Source organism: Neopsephotus bourkii, unplaced genomic scaffold (assembly GCF_033783945.1).
Source record: "Neopsephotus bourkii isolate Nb327-2 ecotype Australia unplaced genomic scaffold, CSIRO-AGI_Nbou_v1 NB_234, whole genome shotgun sequence".
In the NCBI taxonomy this organism is placed as follows: Eukaryota; Metazoa; Chordata; class Aves; order Psittaciformes; family Psittacidae; genus Neopsephotus; species Neopsephotus bourkii.
The window spans coordinates 10382323-10402562 of record NW_026900744.1 but is presented as its reverse complement, the minus strand read 5'-3'; the positions used below and the strand labels follow the sequence as shown (position 1 = coordinate 10402562).

The 20240-nt window shown below is 36.3% G+C and overlaps 1 protein-coding gene across 5 annotated transcripts in view; it reads left to right on the top strand.

The window, feature by feature from the left end:
• TTLL7 (tubulin tyrosine ligase like 7) overlaps window positions 1–20240 on the top strand; it is a 71483-nt gene that overhangs the window by 28167 nt on the left and 23076 nt on the right. For all 5 annotated transcript variants that reach the window (XR_009724187.1, XM_061345199.1, XM_061345197.1 and 2 more), the window contains exons 8-15: window positions 1465–1629; window positions 2431–2589; window positions 10636–10730; window positions 11396–11543; window positions 11626–11699; window positions 13766–13901; window positions 14681–14767; window positions 19096–19303. Coding sequence is in view for 4 of the 5 variants with exons in the window: in XM_061345199.1 (XP_061201183.1) it covers window positions 1465–1629; window positions 2431–2589; window positions 10636–10730; window positions 11396–11543; window positions 11626–11699; window positions 13766–13901; window positions 14681–14767; window positions 19096–19303 (1072 nt within the window). In the remaining variant the exon portion in view is untranslated. The remainder of the gene's footprint in view (window positions 1–1464; window positions 1630–2430; window positions 2590–10635; window positions 10731–11395; window positions 11544–11625; window positions 11700–13765; window positions 13902–14680; window positions 14768–19095; window positions 19304–20240) is intronic.

The window sequence follows — 20240 nt, the reverse complement described above, 5'->3', positions numbered from 1 at the left end:
GTACCACTATCATGAGAACATTTCTTATAAATAAGCTACAGCAAAAACTGAAATGTGGGATTGTCTATGAAACAGATGCCAGGCTGCTTTCAGCACTTTTAAAATACCACTTAAAAATACCATCTTTATTGTTTGCTTCTTGGGGAATGTAATAATTCTGTAAATTATGATAATCTCTTCTCTTTTTTGGGGTAGTTGTTTACATACAGACCTGTAAAAATAGCAGATATATACCTAACCAGATGTTGAGCAGTAGATCAGTCGACTACAACTGGCTTGAATAGAATCATAGAATCATAGAATAGTTAGGGTTAGAAAGAACCTTAAGATCATCAAGTTCCAACCCCCCTGCCATGGGCAGGGACACCTCACACTAAACCATGTCACCCAAGGCTCTATCCCACCTGGCCTTGAACACCACCAGGGATGGAGCATTCACAACCTCCCTGGGCAACCTATTCCAGTGCCTCACCACCCTAACAGGAAAGAATTTCCTCCTTATATCCAATCTAAACTTCCCCTGTTTAAGTTTTAACCCATTACCCCTTGTCCTATCACTACAGTCCCTAATGAAGAGTCCATCCCCAGCATCCCTATAGGCCCCCTTCAGATACTGGAAGGCTGCTATGAGGTCTCCACGCAGCCTTCTCTTCTCCAGGATGAACAGCTCCAACTTTCTCAGCTGATCTTCATATGGGAGGTGCTCCAGTCCCCTGATCATTCTTGTGGCCCTCCTCTGGACTTGTTCCAACAGTTCCATGTCCTTTTTATGTTGAGGACACCAGAACTGTACACAATACTCCAAGTGAGGTCTCACAAGAGCAGAATAAAGGGGCAGGATCACCTCCTTTGACCTGCTGGTCACGCTCCTTTTGATGCAGCCCAGGATACGGTTGGCTTTCTGGGCTGCGAGCACACACTGCTGGCTCATGTTCATTTTCTCATTGACCAGCACCCCCAAGTCCTTCTCCACAGGGGTGCTCTGAATCTCTTCTCTGCCCAACCTGTAGCTATGTCTGGGATTGCTCCAACCCAGGTGTAGGACCTTGCACTTGGCATGGTTAAACTTCATGAGGTTGGCATCAGCCCACCTCACAAGCGTGTTAAGGTCCCTCTGGATGGCATTCCTTCCCTCCAGTGTATCAACTGAACCACACAGCTTGGTGTCATTGGCAAACTTGCTGAGAGTGCACTCAATCCCACTGTCCATGTCAGCAACAAAGATGTTAAACAAGACCGTTAAATACGAGAACAGATTTTGTTGTAAGGCTAGAACATTCAGTGGGTGAAATCTCCAACAATCAGAAACACTAAGTCTGCACATAGTGTATTTGCAAATATGAGTTATGTCATTATTGCTTCAATGTATTTTTATTTTCATTATTTTGAAAATTGACCATTCTAGAGCTTGTTTAAGTGTTTGGGGTTTGAGGGGTCCTTTAATGTCTTTTCTCCTTTTTTCAGAGTCAGTTGTATATGCATCTGACTAACTACTCTGTCAATAAACATAATGAACACTTTGAACGGGATGAAACAGAAGACAAAGGAAGCAAACGCTCCATAAAATGGTTTACTGAGTTTCTACAAACAAATAATCTTGATGTCTCCAAGTTCTGGGATGATATTTCAGTAAGATAATACTAATATGCCTTTTCTTTATTGTGTGTATTCTTAGAAAATGAATTGCTTCTGGAATCCAGAATGATTTTTGAAAGTTAATCCAGATTCTCAGCAATGCATACCACAAATAAATATACTGCTATAAATGATGATTATATTTTTTTAAAAGACTAAATTCAGAGAGTGATTATAAATTCAATGTTGAACTTTTTCTAAGGAACAAAAGCCCTTTCAAGCAATTATTCACATAAGTAATATAAATCAAAGGAATGATCCCATTTAAATTCTTGGAGGCTTCTCTAAAGTATGAAGTGAATTTTATGTGTGAATATTTACAAAACTGTAGTCAGCGTTGCATAGATCTGTGGACTTGAACCTGCACCGTTGAAGTCAGTGGTTATGTTACAGGTGTCTTTACATGAGTAATAGGTCTGAGATTGTTAGAGTCTAGACACTATCCGTATGTATGGTTCTGAGAATATTTATTGGAAATTATATTGCAAAATGAAATGTGTAAAGATTGGGTATACTATACTATACTTTGTTCCCAATATGCTTTTAGAATTTAAGTTATTACATATCTAAAATTATGTATGTACTATAAAAACGATAACAAGATACTCCAGGGCTGTATAAAAAATGTATCTGGTACTCCAGAGGGTTTATTATAGACAATTTATCTGGTATTTTAAGTATTTTTTTAGTAGATATTTTAATGAAAGTTCAAAGATTCAAGTATGAAACACTTTAGTTCAATATATACTGGTGTCTTCTCTCCTGATGATTTTTTTCTGAAACAAATCCCTACAGGAGTTAGTAGTGAAGACTCTCATAGTTGCAGAGCCACATGTTCTTCATGCTTATCGCATGTGCAGGCCAGGGCAAGCACCAGGAAGTGACAGTGTCTGCTTTGAAGTCCTGGGATTTGATATTCTGCTGGACAGAAAACTAAAACCATGGCTCCTAGAGGTAAACCTCTTTAAACAAATGGAAAGTAAATTTTTAAGAGTAAAGTTAATGAAACCCCCAACTGCATCCATGTTTGTGTAAGAAAACTTCTAAAGAAAATCTGTGCATCGCAGGAGATGCTGTTGTTGAGTACATATACTGTTGTTGAGTACATAGATGGTGCTTTTTCTGCAGCATCCATATGGAAGCATTGCCTTGCAGTGACTTTTGGAGACTCAGGTAAACGTAATTGTTTTCCTGAAGGAATATGGCATTGCAGATGTTTATGAAGGTTTAATGAAAAATGTGATGTTAATCCAGTTGTTATTGTAGCTGAAGGACCTTGTTTATAGCAATCTGGTACTATATAGATTTCCTTCATGAATATGGCTTTACAGTATAGCTCTGGGAACTTTTGTGACTGTATGGTCTTAATTCTCTTTTTTTGGGGATATATGTTCTTTTCCTTTCCTGTGGCTTTTAAAAGCACCCACGTAAATCATAAACAGAGGAAACTAATTCTGTATACATGAAATGCTGTTAAACAATTGTCATAAATGTACTGGCAGAAATGTTTCTTCTCTAATATGTTAGTGGCACAGTTAAGCTGAAATGGTGCTCACATACATTTTCAACCAGGAATGTTTGTGGTTTGTCTATTGTGTCTTTTTAATTACAGTATTAATAACATATAGATTAACTTTTTCAGATTGTCTTATATCATGATGTTAACTGGTTGGGAGGTTGTACAACTGGAGGAAAAATGCAAAATGTATTAAAAATCTGTCTATTGACAATAAATCGCGAATTATATTTCGCTACTGATGAGCAAAATGTACACGATTAACTTACTGAATTATAACCTTGTTTTCAGGCCATTAATGCTCTCAGCAATTGCTTTGTCACGCTTCTTTCAGTGGTTCAGTATAATTCTAATTAGATAAAATCCCTTCACCATTGACATGCATAGGCATATTTGGCAGCTTTGATGTGCTAGCCAAAAGCAGCACATGACATGATCTTAGTCTTTATTACACTGACATCTTCTGTTTCTCTCAAGCGAAGCCTATATCTCTTTTATTTAGCTCTACACTTCCAGAGTATCATCTATAGCTTGCCTGTGGCTTGCATATAAGTGTATGTAGTTGTTTAAGTACAGACTGGAATTAGTCTGTGAATGCATTTCATCTGGTCTTGTAGCAAATGGTGGCAGACCTCTTCTATGAAAGATGGTGAGTCAACCTGTGTAGTGAATTTGTTCTGAAGGATAGCCCTCTATCTGCTTGGATGTTTACAAGCAGCATGGAGATTTTAGGAGGTTTGACTCACCATTTATGGTGAGAATCATACTGTCCCAGACTCTCTGTTTAAGAGGGAGGGATCCCATAAAGTAGTAAACGCTCTTCTGGTATCTTGGGTTGCTGTAGAATACTTCAGGACTTGAAGTCGTGTACCTGGTTATTATTTTTTTAAACACAGAAGTCTTAATTATTTCCTTTTCTGCTTTTGGTGATCCAGGAATTTGGTGATCCAGCTTATTTTGCTAGACATTGAATTAAACAGAAACTTCAAACTTTGAAACTTAGTAATTCAGTTTCTATACTCATCCACTCTTTTTTACTGTGCTTGTTTGTGTGTTTTGCAGTACTCTTGACAGCAAACATACACTATATATGTATATGCACACTATGCATACTATATGTAGTCTAGTAAAGATCAAACATACAGTGCGTATATATGCGCACACACGTGTACTCTGCGTACACATGCATATGTATATCTGTCCATAACCATGGTGTGTTTTTTGCTTGTTTGTTTTTCTTAATCCTGTTCTGGCTTCTTCCCCAGCTTTTCACACTTAGCTCTTTCCGCCATTTCCCTCTTGCCAAAACCCCCTTAAGAGAGTGAATCATTCTTTATAATAGTGGCGACAAGTACTAATGACAAGGTCCTGAGTATTCCCAGTGTTACGGGAAAATTGCCAAACAGGATTAGAATGGTAAATCTAGTTTTATTTTCCCATACCTCGTGTAACTTTTCTTTTATAAAGATACCTTAATAAATTGTTATGAGAAACACAACATTTATAATGACTCTGCTTTCCTGAGGTGACTTTTGTTTATTTTGCCTTGATGCAGTGTAGAGCTCCTGTTCCTTGATGCTACTGAACTTCCGGAACCTTCTACAGAAGTGAGGGCTGTGGGAAATGCGTGATTGCCATCTTGTGGCACCAAATGTTTCTGGCAAGCATCTGTGCAGTCCCAGCAGCCTCCATCCTTTCTGAGTAGCAACAATTACCTAGATCCCCCTTTGGTTCCCAGAAAATCCAGGTTTACTATTTCTGACCAAAATTTACAAGTTAGGTTATTTTATGTAAATAAGAAAATCATGCAGTTGAAGTTATTGGATGGATTTCAGCCTTGTCCAACTTCATTTTATACAGATCACTGGAGGAAAAGGTCATCTTTTTATAACTGCTTCAAGTGCCAGGTACCCAAATTCTCTTGTGATTTATGTGGGTGAGAGAAGCCTTATATACAGGTCCATAAACTTGCTATTTAGTGGAAATGAACTAGGAAAATCTATTAAAAACTTCAACAGTCCACTTATAATTACTTTGGGCATCTTAAGCCAATGTATCCAATTATTGCTAATTCCTATTAATAAAGTAGTTAAAACTCACATACACAAACTTTCTGGTATCTACTCCTTTCTCATGTATAACATTTACCTTGCCCGGTGCCTTGGAGACCCAAAGGCCAACAAGGGCAGGAGAGGTCTGCTTCTGAAAAAAATTATGGGTAGGTGATTATAGCAAGTTCTCAGTGTCTTGTGTTCTTCCTGGTGAAGAACACACTCTTAATGGTGAAGGTTTTTTCTTTTTTGCTCTTAGCTTCCCTTAGGGTTATTTTTATTCATTTGCTGCCACCGTACACTTACTGTTCATTCACTGGCCAGCAGTTTCAAATTGCTTCAAGTTTTAGTGTACTTGGCTTGTTTTACAGTTCCTCCATTCTGCTTTGTGTTCTCTTTGTTATCCCTAGACCCAGTGTTAGTTCACAAGGTTGCATTTCTTTAGCGAACACTACTTGGCTGCTGTGACTGGTGTATATCTCAGAGTCCCTGGATTTTCAAGGCCTTTGCTGTCATTATTTGATTGTACTTTGGGACTCCTCATGCAATCCTGTTTTTGTCAGCTGTATTCAAGATGTGCTCTCCTGCTGAAATGACTAATGTTATATTAACGCAACCTAGTGATGTGTATGTCCCAGTTCTTGGGTCACTGAACATTAAATAATTGTGTCTCAGCCAACAGATGCTTATACAATGCTTTGGTAACCAGATATTATGAATACCTATTGTGACAGTATTACTGGTACATTATTGAGATTACTACAGTACTGTTGTACAGATTAGTCAGCAACCTTATATCTTGTCTGGAAACAAGGGATAGCCACATGAAAAATAAAGGATGGTACTTTCTTTTAAGGAATATTTTAAGGGAAAAGCGATTTTCTTAACATAAAGTTTTTGCCCAAGACTTCTAAGATTCTCACCCGTGATCACATTTAACAAAACAACACTTTGTTCTAGTCAGTATTTAGCCCCTTACATGTGTAGTTATATGTAGATGTCAAACAGCTGAATATATAGGGTGGTGGTATTTGCATTTCTTGTATTTCTACTCTAAGTAGTACATTTCAGATGTATCTCTTTGCATTTCATTGGCACTTGAATTGTTCTTGTGATACTATTTTTCATAAAGTTTACATAAGATTACATAAATGTAATCTTATTTGTTTGAGATCAAGGTCTGCATTTCAATCAGTAATGTATCTGGTGGAAAATGACCAAACTTCAGCAAAATAAACTGGATTTACTCAGACTTTGTCTCTCTCAGTTCTGAGCTGACTCAGCATTCACTTACAGTGATGTTGGGTAATTGAACCTGCACGTTGATGGATTTTTTTCAAATGTTCATTGATTTTACTAACATTTCCTTAAAACCTTTTTTCTTGCAGCTTATTGAAAGTTTGAAAGGGAGCAATTAGTTTTCTTTGTAGATTTGCAACACGAGCACCTGTTTTGCTTGTATTCTTTGGTAAAAACCGTGTCTGTTTCACAGAGCACTTCTACAGCAGTCGGTTGTTTTAGTTTGAACTGCCATGTAAAACCAGCGTTCTGCTGAAGCCAACAAAAAGGTGGTTAGCACTGCACAATTTGTGAAGTTTAGAAATGAGCGATTAGAATGGACTTCATGATTGTCTCTGATCAAAGATCTGCTCAATGATAGACACTAACAGCATTCTGTGTAACAGGATTTTTAATGGCTTAAAAATTCCTTTTGCCTGTCAAATTCTATTGTTAGAAATCTCAATCATTTTAATAAAGAATGAGATCCTTCCCAAAACATTCATGCTGTCCTACAGATTGAACAGAGGTTAAATTCATATTACTGAAAGGGTATAACTTTTTATTCAATTGATTTTAGGTTTAAAGTAATTCATGTGATCTCCTTTTATGTTTGAAATGTCTTTTCAATGGGTATGCATGATAGGTATTGAAAAATTTCTTTTTCTACTCCATGCTAATAGGCTGCAGGGTGGCAGGTGAGAATATGATCTTTGACTGGTTTGGTAAAGAAGTGAAATGCCAGGCTGAAGTTTGTCACATGTCTTGGTGAAGATGGAAATGGTGTATCTTACACATTTATGGAGTGTAATATTTGTAAAATCAGAATCATTTGCAGATTTAACTGTTGATGGGTGCCCTCATAGGATGTACTTCAACTGACGCTTCTTAATTTAAGCATTACAGATAGTGGTCCTCTACTTACAAGTATGTAATCCTGAAATACACTGAGTTACCCAACTGCTGTGCTTACAAGCAGTCTGAGTGTGAAAACTGTGGTTTTCAGTGAAATTCTAATTATGAAACAAAAGTTGAAGATTTCAGTTGGAGGAAGTAAAAGTTTATGTGAACAATTGAGTTCTATATTTATTGGAAAGCCATAGAAAGTAAAGAAGCTAAAGTAAGGAGATAAAACTGTGATATTGTAAACATAATAGATGTAAGAAACATTATATCCAGGAGTCCATATAGAGGAATATTGTATTTATTTATCAAGAAGCTTTTCTGTGTGTTACTATATGCAACAGATAAGAAAATTTGATGTTTTTAAGATAAATTATCCAAAGCAACTTATACATATACACATAGTTAATGTAGAAGTACTAATGAACGTAAATTCACACCTACTTTTTATGTATTAACTTTCTGATGTACCCAGTTGCTCAGATTTTATTTGTACTGGACTTGTGTCTACTGCTACCTGAAACATACTGCCCCAAGCCAAGTTTGCAGTAGTTGTCCAGAACTAGATCACTGTTTTACTGCACTTCTGGTTACTCCTCAGGATTGAGGTCACAGTAGTATTGGGATTTCAAACATTAGTCATGAATGGAGTGTCAGAAAATTGAGGCTGCAGGTGATACAGCAGTGCTCCAGCTTTAACTGTGAATGCCATAGCTTTTCAGCCTCTTAAATGACTGCATTAAAGTGACGAAAACCTTAGTGTCCAGTGGTTTTGTTATGTCTCATAATAGCATTTTGCTTCATAATAGCAATTCAAATGCCTTGTTACATGTTTCCTAACCCCACTTTAATTTTCTGCTTAATAGACACAGTCAGTACAGTTTCATTTGTTCAGAAGTGCCGGATGTAGGTTTTTGGCAAAACTTACCCTGTAGGAAAGAAACTGTTATTTAAATTATTTTACACTTTTCCTAGTGTTAATTCTCACTGGTGCTCATGTACGTAACACGTATTTATGAAATTTTTAGTAATGCAGAATTTATGCCTGGTGTTGTAGTTCAGATTGTTGTAAACTAAGAAATACCTAAACCAAATATAAATACAACAGTGTGCACTTTTTTATGCTCTGGAGTTTATGCATCAGTGCTTTGTGAGCATGTGTCTATGCATATATAGGAATTCAATATTAGACCAACACAGCGTTTTACATATTCCAGGTAAGTCCCCATATCTAACTGCAGTCTCACTGGTTTTATGGATTCAGTGTACATAAAAAATTAGACATTCATTTGTTGGAAGATTTAATAAAAATCTTTCTGTCCATTTGTTTTTAATGCATGCAAAAACATTATTTCAAAGGATAATTTCAGTTGGAACATGTTGATATAGATTAAAAAGTTTAATATGATTTTGTTCCACATCTGTTGTTTCTCCTGAATACGGAGTCTGGGCTTGATTTTCATGTCTCTTTTCAGTCTAGTGAGCTTTTTGTGTACTTCAGTATTTGTTGGACTGAAGCATAAGGCTTCATACCGGATCTCCATGCGTGTGTTTTTAAAACTTCGTAAATCCTTCGTGGATTAGACAATATGATATAAAAAAAATCAGAATATTTCCAGTTTATTTCAGTTATCAGCTGCATTTAATCAATGCAGTTGTCTTGTTTAAATTTCATGTTGAAAATGAGATGCAATATGTCTGTGGTCTTGTCAGCTAGCAGTATTCTCTAATGAAATGCTGGAGAATTGGGTTTTAATCCTTGTGCTCATTTCTGTTACTGCTTACATGCTGGCTTAGCTGAAAGTGGAGCATTCACATGTTTTTTGAAAATGGATGTCAATAAATATTTTTACTGTCACAGTACAGAAAAAAAATTAGTCCTTGTGGTGTGACAGATGAGCAGATCAGTCTAAGATCGGTCAATTAAATATTTGGATGAGTCTTCTAAGAAAGAGTATGTATACACCTTTTCCCTATTTCGGCTGAATTTCCACAATTTTTTGTTCAACATCAACTCTCATTGCTCATTTTGCCAGCCTGTCTGCAAAACCAGTAAACAAGCTGATTCGCAAAGCCAAAGGTTCCTTGGATTTCACCATAAGTGATGGGGCAGCTGGGACTCAGCAATAGGACATTTGGTAACTCACCAGCCAAAATAGTTCTGCCCCACAGCTGTCAAGGCTCTAAGATACACTAATGGATCTAAAGTGTTAAAATGCAATTTTAATGAACTGCCTTTTTTTTTTTTTTTAATTGTCCTCTGCTTTGAGCACTTTAACTGTATCCCACTTCTCATTTGTGTGGGGCACAAGGTACTAGTTTTCTCTTCTGAAGCTCTTTAGTATCTGTTGCTTCTGTAACCAGTACTGCTTGCTCATTCACTATCGAGGCAAGATTCCTGCTTATTAGCATCCATTTCTCATGTGTACACGTTTTTACCTGCCTGGAAGGTGTTCTTAGGAATGTTGATGGTGCTACTTCATTATCCCTCCTCACAGCTTTCTGAAAAATAAAGTTCTTAAGCAGGGGCTTCAAAGCTTGACAGTGGTTGTATGGTGGTTGGTGAGGACTCCTAGCTGTTGAGTCTTACAGATTCTCAGTTGCATTTCCCTTGTTCCTTTATAATTATGGTAACATTTTAAATCTCTTATCTTGTACTTAGCTTATAAGCTTTTTGTTACTGAGACTGTTGTTTTATGTGTTCACAATTATGTACTGATTTAGTAACTTAGATCTCTAGGTGTTGCTTCAGAGAGTATCTGAGGAGTTATTTAAATGTTCTCCAGAAGACCTTGAATTACAGCCCCTTTCTGTCCTTATATAGTTGTTACTCTTTAGAGGAGTATTCAAAGTTGCTTTCAGAATGGGACTAGGAAAGAGTTTAACTCTTCCTGTGCTGGACTACCTCGCATGGCACATAGTCTGTTACAATGTGTTTAACAGCACTTCCATGGTAAATTTTCTGTTGGGAGCAACCAGGAATAGATGAGACTGACTGCCAGTACTTGAATGGTATTCATTGTAAGTGTCTGGATAACTTGGTGTCTGAAAGGTACATCTCCTGGCTCCCAGTACTCCTGATACTCAATGCTCTTATTTTTTAACAAAACCAGAAATAGACATGAGCTTCTTAACATGTATTCTCTTAATCTCTGCTGTATTTGAAAGAATGGTTTCTCCAAATCCTGTTAAAATAGATGTGTCCCCAGTGAACCTGAATATTCCTGAGTATTCTGTATCTTGTTTTTTCAGATTAATCGTGCCCCAAGCTTTGGAACTGATCAAAAAATAGACTATGATGTAAAGAAAGGCGTTCTGCTAAATGCATTAAAGCTTCTCAACATACGGTAAACTTGTCCTCTTCAGTCTGGCTCGCTCTTTTGCTCTGATTTGGTATTTTTTCTTTTGTTTGTTTGCTTTTCTGAAATCTGAACTGGGTTAGGAGAAAATCAAGACCTTTTCTCCCACACTGGTATTTTCAAAATAGAAACGTTTCCTATGCTGGCAGTTTTGCTGTTGAAATTAACCCAGACTTGATTTTTCTTTTTGCTGATGTGCTTGCAAAAAATAAATGGTAATAGTAATTTTCATACTTATTAAAAACTGATTTTCCAAACAGGTCTTAAAGTGGGGATAGGAGTGCGGTCATGGGCATGTGGTCACACAAGAAATATGCTGCCAGCAGTTTCACATACAGTCAGCAGCCGTACCCCCTACCCCACAGGAAAACTTTGTAGTTGGGATATGTTGGAAAAAACCTACACCTCAGGAAAATAGACAGAATCATGTTTGTACAGTAAATTACAGTACAGAGTCGTCAAAGAACATCTTAAAGTGTGAAAATATTGTAGCCATAAAAGTTAGTAGAGAAAAAAATTCTTAATGAGAGTTTCAGTTTTAATCTTATGGCATAAAGTTCACATGGCTGACTGGAAAATACAGATGATATATGTGAGATGAATGCATCTCATTGCAGCAGCATTGGGTTGACAGAATAACATCTGTGTTTCAGGACAAGCGATAAAAGGAAAAATTTAGCTCAACAGAAGGCTGAGTCTCAAAAAAGACTGTATGGTCAAGGTTCCATGAAAAAACTGTCGCCAGGTTCCTCAGACTGGGAGAAGCAGCGTCACACACTGGAAAGGAGAAAAGAAGAACTGGTAGGAAGGCAAAAGATGTGTTGTTTTTAGCTTGTGGCTTAAGTGCTCTTTGTTTTAATTGTCTTATTTTCCTGATTCGTAGAAGGAAAGACTTGCACAAGTACGTAAACAGATTTCCAAAGAGGAGCATGAAAATCGGCACATGGGGAACTACAGGTAATTATTTTTGGCTGTGTTACTAGGAAGTATTTGAGGCATTCTTTAGGAATAACATAAACAAGTATATGTGGTAGATGATAATTTTTGCATTTTTATGTGTAGGCATTTATAGAAAATGTATACATGTACACCAGGTTATCTATGAGCTTGCCAAAAGATCAGAAAATATATTGGTGCTTCCACCATTTTTGATAGAATGGCATTTGAGAGATACTATATTCATATTTTTCCACTTTGATTTTGTATCTTAGTAAGCTTAGACATAAGTATCTTCAAATTCCTTGGTAAAATGTGTTCAGAAGGAAGCTATTATAAGTTGTTGGTTATAATAGGCATTGGCCGGGAAACAAGAATTTTGTGTTAGATGTTGTTGCTATTCTTTATATTTGCTTCAATGAGAAGTGAAAGCAAGGCCTATGAATATTTGGTGAAAGGGAGCAGAGTACAGCTAGGAAGAGATGGTGGGAGTATTTTCCCACTCTCAGGACATGGGATGCCTGACTTCACATCTTTTATTCTGAAGTAGTTAGAAAGCCTTTACTGCTATTCTTCATCTCTGCTTTTTGGAACAAATGTTCTATAACTCCCAATAAAACTCTCATTTAAACAGATTAATTTTTTCTGTGAAATTTTCATTTTCAGTGAATTAAGGTTTTGCTTACGAAGCGTCTTTCTTTGTAGGATTCCCAGTTTTAATTACACCCTTTCTTGATGTACGTGGAGCTAAACTAGTATATCAAAAAAGAGCCCCAAAATGAAGCAGTTGTTTTCATGCTGCTTATACTACAAGGGAGAGGAACATGATGTTTTAATACATTTTGCTTTTTCAATAACTTTAAAGTCTACCTTTTAACTAATCACATTTTAGCTTTCTTACTAAGTTCTTGACTGAAAATGAGCCAAATGTTCTCTTTATTTAGCATTTTGGTTGCTGTAAATCAATTAGGAAAAAGGGAAGGGTTATCTTAAAAAGGAATATGCACATGTAAAAGGGCAGAACAGGTTTGGATTTTATTGCCTCAGGACTGCTGCTGGAATCAGTGGGCTACCTGTGCTTGCAGGCTGATACTTGACTAAGCCAATTGCTGAACTGACATCCATAGATTAAATGAAAGCCTGCTGAGGCTGATGGATGTTTTCCTGGAATTTTATTCTTCCCAGAATATTGTAAAAAGCTTACAAGAGGCTACAAAATCATAAAAGTCACATAATGTCACTCAATACATAAAGGGTACCTATGCTTTGCACAGTGCAGGCAGAATTAACTTATGGATTACTCCTTTTACAATATGTTAGAAATCAGCCTTCCACCTTTGTAATTTTTGATTGTGTTTCAGGCATTCATGAAATGGATTGGAGTGGTTTTCTTCAAAGCCCATTGTTGGTTGATGAGCATGAATAAATCACCAAGTCTTGCTTCTCATATTGTCATAATCTCCTTACCTGTGAATTTAGAGAGTAATAGCATAGCTGATCTAATGGAAAATCAGAGTCACCCTGTACATCTGTGTACCAGAAAAATTGTTTTTCTTTAGTACCTCTTTCTTCCTGTTCATTATTTTGAAGGATTTATGATTCAAGTGCAGCGCATACTCAATCTTTATTTTACATCATGCCCATTAACTCAGAGTAATTGTTCAGATTTTCACTGTTTTGTGTCCTTTTACAGCCAATCCACATTATTTTGTGGCTTTGAATTTTACATGCAATATTTTGTTAATATTTCATGAATCATTCACACCTGCATGCATCATTCACACCCACTAAAATTTCAGAGCTCTGCAAAACTGAGTTTTGGTATATCATCTCTGGAATGACCTCCATGGCCTTTTTTTTTGACTGGCTAATTGCTGGTTAAACATGACTGTGTTCACTGAGTTAAAATTAGATTTAGAGAGCAATGTTCAGAGTATATGTTTCATGACGTGATATTATATAACTATCACAGATGGGATGTGCATGCATTATAGAAGAGACTGTGAATTAACTGCATTAATTTTTTTTCCTAATGTGATAGATAGCTCAGCTTCTATCTTAAACTCAGTTTTTCTCCCCTATTTTAGGCGAATTTACCCTCCTGATGACAAGACATTACTTGAAAAGTACGAGAGTTTATTAGCTACTGCTTTCCAGACATTTCTTGCTGGGAGAGCAGCTTCTCTTCAACGGGAAATGAATAACCCTTTAAAAAGAATGAAGGTACTACAGCACAAAAAGTATTTGCTCTAGGAGTTATTTATCTTGTGATTTTGTGACCTTGTGGATTAGTTTCATGATAATCATGTGTGATGGATAATAAAGAGTATTTGATAATGTTTCCATGATTTTATTAATTATTCATTGTGCAGCTTGTGGAGCCAGATCCTTGAATCTGAATGAACTGCAGTGGACTCAGGTTGGAGACAGGCTAGATGGCTTTAAGCTACTTTACCATTTCCTCAACCTTACCCCTGGCCATACCAGAGGTTGGCAGAAACTGCTTTTGAGCTTGTAATTGCCTCCTTCTTCCTCCAGTAATGTCCCCAGGCTATTTATCCAGCTGTATGGACTGGATCGAAAGACAACATTAAAACCAGCTCCGCTAGTTTAAGACACCCAAAACCTCTACGTGATAGCATAGGAAAACAACTATTTTTAAAATAACAAAATAGTGTGATTTATTTTGAAATCTGAGAAATAGTTTCCCATCTTTGTAGTTGGCATCACCAGCAGGTTTACAGGAATCTTTGTTCAACCATTTCTTCAGACTTTTATCATTAATAAATGTAGAGACTTGATTTTAACTTTCGTGTTGATTGTAAGCACAGATGCATGCATCAGAAGAAATACTTTTATATTGTCCTGTGGAGGGATGCATAGTCTTCTTTCAGGAATTAGTAATCAAAGTAATTTCAAATTCCTACTACCTGGTCCTTGAATTTTGGAAGGATAGGATATGTCCTGCTTTGAATTAATTGTGTTGAAATTCCTGTTTCTAGGAGGAGGACATTTTGGATCTTCTGGAGCAGTGTGAAATAGATGATGAAAAGCTAATGGAAAAATGCACCAGGCAGCGAGGACCTAAGGTATTTGATTTTTAGATACCAAGTTTTTCATTTCACTCTGTAGAGAGGTAGTCTGACAATTTGAAGTGAGGAATGTAATTATCTGATCCTAGTGGAAGTTTTCTTCCTCAGACTGCCATTAGCCTTTTTTTTTTTTTTTTTTTAAAGTATGATGAGAAGCATAACTACCATTTGTCCAACTAAAATTTTAACTGGACATGAGATCCTGCTTTTCCTGTCTAAATAATTTTGAGGAATTATGGTGCATGGCAACAATTATTGTACAAGAGATTGCTTGATTTCAGTGTGTGAAATTATTTCTATATCCATAGCCTATTCTGAAAGAGTGCTTTCATCTCTAAACAGTGCCAAACCAGGAATTTTGAGATCATGGGCTAACATGCATTATGGAACCTCTAAGGATTGATTGTAATTATTATGTATTTGTAGCTGGCTTACTTGCTAAAATTCTTTCATGGTATATCTTGGAGCCAGTTTTGTATCCAAAATCTGCTTTTAAAGTGAATGTGTATTATTTTTAGCTTAATGCTTTCTGGTTGTGTGCATACTTTGTCCAAATCTTTGCCTTAAGTACACTGCATATCTCTCTAAGCCAGTAAAGATAAATAGTTTGGGCTTGGCTAAAATAAGTATGTTTCTTATATGTTTGCAAATGTTTTAGGTCAAATCTGGTTAGAAGAGCCTACATTTATGTTCCTCAGCACTGATGGATTTGTTTATAGATGTGTGTAATTTTTTTTGCAACATTTTATGTTTCTGATGACATGGTGTACAAATCTGGGAATTTCTGTGCAAAATGAACACAGACAATTGTCCTGAGCTTGCAGGGGTACTTTAGGTATGTGCAAGAATCCAGAGAGCTAAGTCTTATTACAGGCATGCATGCTGGAAAGAGGATCTGCGTACCCAGTCTGGTATTAAGATAGATTTGCAGGAACCTCATTACCAATATGGGGATTTTTGTGAGCTAGTGTTTTAACAGTGGTAGATTCATTTAAAGAAGAGAGGAAAAAAAAGTCAAGTCCACCCAGCAACAAACTCAATCTACATTCTTCAGGGATTTTTTCCTTGAGACTTTTTTTTCCAGTTCTTTAACACAGGGTCACTTAAGTCAAGTTTATTCTCAGTCACGTATTTCCTTTTTTCCCAGAAGCCTGTCTTTTCCCAGCAGCCCTCAGAGGTCATCTGTCTGATTGACTGTGTGCACACAGACTTGATCTATACTATCTCTACACTGGTTGCACACAAGCCGTTCCCAAGCTGAAGGCCATAAACATTTAAGAGGGTATTGAGCCCAAATTGATAAGCCTTTCTTGATCAAGCTTCATCTTAAAACTAATTAATTTCTGAGTGAGACTATATGACATGGTCCTAATTTATAGGAGGCAAATGGTTTCTGTAGTTCACAAGCTGCTTTACCATTACAATATTGTTTGCAATTATAGGAGAAAGAAAAAACTGCTGAAGACCAAAATTCTACCTTTTTAATTTTTCTTCTCATAAGACCAATCAAATCAAAAGTGAAGGCAATGAAACTAGCATATCCAAGGAGATTGTTTATTTTCCTTGCAGTATGCACACTTCATGCAGGATCTCTATTACTGCATGTTTTTCAGGGTCCTGGTACACTTCTCAATCATTTAAACCATACCTACACTGAAGCCATGTGAGAGACTTCCCTGGTTGCGTAATATCCTATGCACTCCTTTGAAATACAGATGACCATTGCGGATGGTCCTTGTATTTTGACCAAAAGAGCATCACCTTTTTCCTGTAAGGGGTAAGGTGCATATGACTAATAATACGCATTTAATTGGCCATCTTTTTGTGAAGGATCTGTTATGAGATATGTAGTATCTAAACATATATCTGTATAGAAATCTGGTGAGTGAGGTAGGCAGTAGAATTTACTTTTGCCCAGTAATCTATCAGGTAAGGGAATAATCCAACTGTAAAACTCACTTTCTTGTAGTCATAAAATCCCACAAATAAAGATCTATTAGCATAGCAAAGAAGTAACATATGCAAGATCTAATTGACAAAACAAACCTGAGGAACAGTAATTTTGATGTCGTGTTACCCAATATGAAAGATTCTTTCCACAGATCGCGGAGTCCTCTCCTCCATTAAAAGTCACTGGCTGGCCTGCTGACAGAAGCTACTGGCAGATGCTCTGCCTTGGGCACACTCTCTTCCTTGGAAAAAAGATGAGTCAGGACTCAGAAAACTATACAGAACAGCTGGAATAGTTAGGAGAGAAAAGCATTTTCCTTCCCACCCCCCTCCATACATAGAAACATATATATGCACACATAGGCATTTATACATATGTACATACATCTGTTTATGAGGGCTACAGGCATAAGCTTTGCATGTAATAACTATTCCATATTTGCTAGGAATGTCAACCTTATTTTTATTTGAATGTAATTAAGAGCTCAGAGTAGGAAAAAAGATAAGAATTTCACAGAATGAAGGCGTTTTGGATTGCTATTAAAATATTACTAAATTCTACTTACAATGACAAATGCCTTCTGAAAATGTTTGTTTTGTTTCTAGCCTCTAGAGGGCACCTTACACTTACACACTGCAAGGTTTAGTCATGTTTATTTTATTGCACCTCTTTGTGCAGGATAAAGAACTAAGGAAATAACAGATATTTTAGAGGAAACGAGCAATTACTCTTATTTTTATTATTCTGGTATAAAATGAGATGAGTTTAATCAAAGAAAAATCAGGTTAGCATCAGGGGAAATCAAGGTGATTAGAATTGCCGTGCAATCAAGTATCTCTTATTTTAAGAGGTCAGTTTAAACCCAGATCTAGCTATTATTTCTTTTTGTAATTTACTTGACATTTCTTTTTATTCTTCTTTGTTAATTGATGTGAAGTCTTGGCCAGGATGTTCTTACTGTTTAGTGTAAAATGTGTGAGGAACACGTATATGACAAGTGAGAGTGAGATCTACTTTAAAGCCTCTGTGAGTTCTCACTGAAAATGTTTATTATACCTTTTATAAATCATCAGGAATGCTTAATCAATATATCTGTGATACACAGCGTATTGGGATTAGGACTGATAGGATTAGGATTTTTGAGAAAGCAGTAGGTGTTGAGGCACCTTAGTTTCTCCTTTTGGCAAGTAGATATCAATGTACTCCCTGTGTACCTGAACAATTGCCAGGGCTCTTCTCAATGGAATATTCTTCTTCAGCTCTTTCTTATCTGGTCTAGCAGCTTGGGCTTGCATAAACAGTTTTGATTTTAAGTTAATGGCAGAAATCTCTTTCCTTCGTTGGCTGGAGCAGAAGTTTAGGTAGAATATGTTCACTTATAGAGTGTATCTTGCAGGATATCTTGGGGCTTTTTTCTGTTGCCCTTCACAATAAATCTTGGTGCATTACATTATGCTAAGATAATAGGGCAATTTAAATTCACCCTGAGAGTTCTTCTGTTTCACTCTGACCCAAAATATGTTCAGGAATTATAATAACAATTTTTTCTTAATCTGAGTTTTAATTGGAGTCAATTAGAAGACTATGAAGATGAGACCACACTGTAGGTTATTGTGACTGAGAGAAAATTACTGGAAAGAAAATGGGTACAGAAAAAAAGTGACCACATAAGTTTTCTTAGGATAGTAAATATAATGGAGGATATGGCATTTTTTTTTTTGTCTGCCTGATGGTAGGTGGAAAAAGAAATATTTTCATTTGTAGTTTCTGTTCTTCCATCAGTTTCTCTGTGTCATATGTTTTGATTTTTGTGTCAGTATTGGTAATAGCACAAGATTAATTACCCAATGACACTGAATCCCATGTGCGTATGGGACACCAAACCCACCTACTGTAGCTTGCTATATTCTTACAGTTTCTCCTTTCTGCAGGATGTGGATTAATCACTTTCCCTTTCAGACGAATGCCTGCCAGAGTTCCCCGATGTATTTCTTTACTTCGCATTGATCACTGCTAAGCTATAGCTTCAGTTATTGCAAATATCAGTGAGGGATTGAAACTGATTGTAAATGTATTCTGTATCGCTTGATTTATGATTCAATATGTCTGGTATTGTGATACTTGAAATAGAACATTTCTTTTTCCTTTACTATGTTATGCTGCTGTTCATGTAAGAAAGATAAGATGTTCACTGTGTAGTGAATATTTAAGCACTTTTTCTAAAATTAAGGACAAACTTCCTATCTAATTTTAAATATGTACAAATGAACCTGCCTGAATCAGGGATCTAGTGTGATAGTAAGGCATTCTTTTGCGATTCTGAAAAAAAAATTAATTTCTTGGGTGTTTTTTCTTTCTATTTTTTTTTCTTTAGCCCCTGTATTCAATGCCAGAAAGCGCACAGCCCTTAAGGAAACTTAAGTACTACAATAGTGATAGTACTTGCGATAGCAGTAGTAGTATTTCAGAATCAGCAGAAGAAACTGAAAAGGAAGATCAAAAGGAAGATCACAATGAAAAAAAAGAGAAAAAGGTTTCATATGATCTTGAAGAAAATAAATACAAATCTTTGGAACGATCAGGTAAGTTAAATGATCACTTTTCCAAGTAAGCCTGGCATTTACAATGATTTATATGAAATGCTTCAGTATTGTAGAATGCATCAACAGTTGTAACCAGTTTAACACTGCTTTCCTTGTTTTGTCATCTCTAAAATATTTTGTAAATGAATGAAAATAAATAAAAATTAAAAAGAAAAACCAGAAAAAAAGAATATTCTTTTGCCGGGAATGCTAAAGAGAAAGAAAGAAAGATACACCTGAGCTGCACTTGGAAACGGTGTGAATGAATTTTTTATTTTTTTTTTTCTGTGAAAGATAGTCTTATTAAGCTTGAATTCACTGGAATATAGAAAGGATAAATAAATTTATCTGGAGACATGTAGAAAGTAATTTATTCCAGGTGAGATCCCTGCAGGTTTTTTGTGTGATTGTTTTCTTCCTTGCTGCAAGGCATTAGTGTGAGCATGTTCTGTTGAACATGGTAGATATAGCATGTTATCTTTTTGTTTTAGCATGGTATTGTCTCAATCATATTATTACATATAATGCTGCTTTTAAAATTTTATTTTTCATAGCAGCATTCTTTATTTAGCAGAAGACAACAGCTCTGCAGGAGCTGGATCTGCAAATACAGGGTCATCAATCAAATTTTATCTACTGCTTCTGTACTCTTACAGTCAGGGAGCCACACACAGTAGCCATATACTTCTTGACCTATAGAGCATCTGATGGATGTTATGGAGGACTGGAGTCTACCTGATTAAAGCTGACTATGAGGAAGAAATAAATGATCTTATAGAATATGTAAAGTATATATTATTAGGGAATCTGACACCACTGACTGTTACAGATGCAGTTAGTTAACATACAGTAAAGTACCATGTATGTGCACGTCCGTTGGTCATACATGCTGATAGTTACAAAGAGTGACAAATGGGTGTTAAGAGAGTAAGAAATA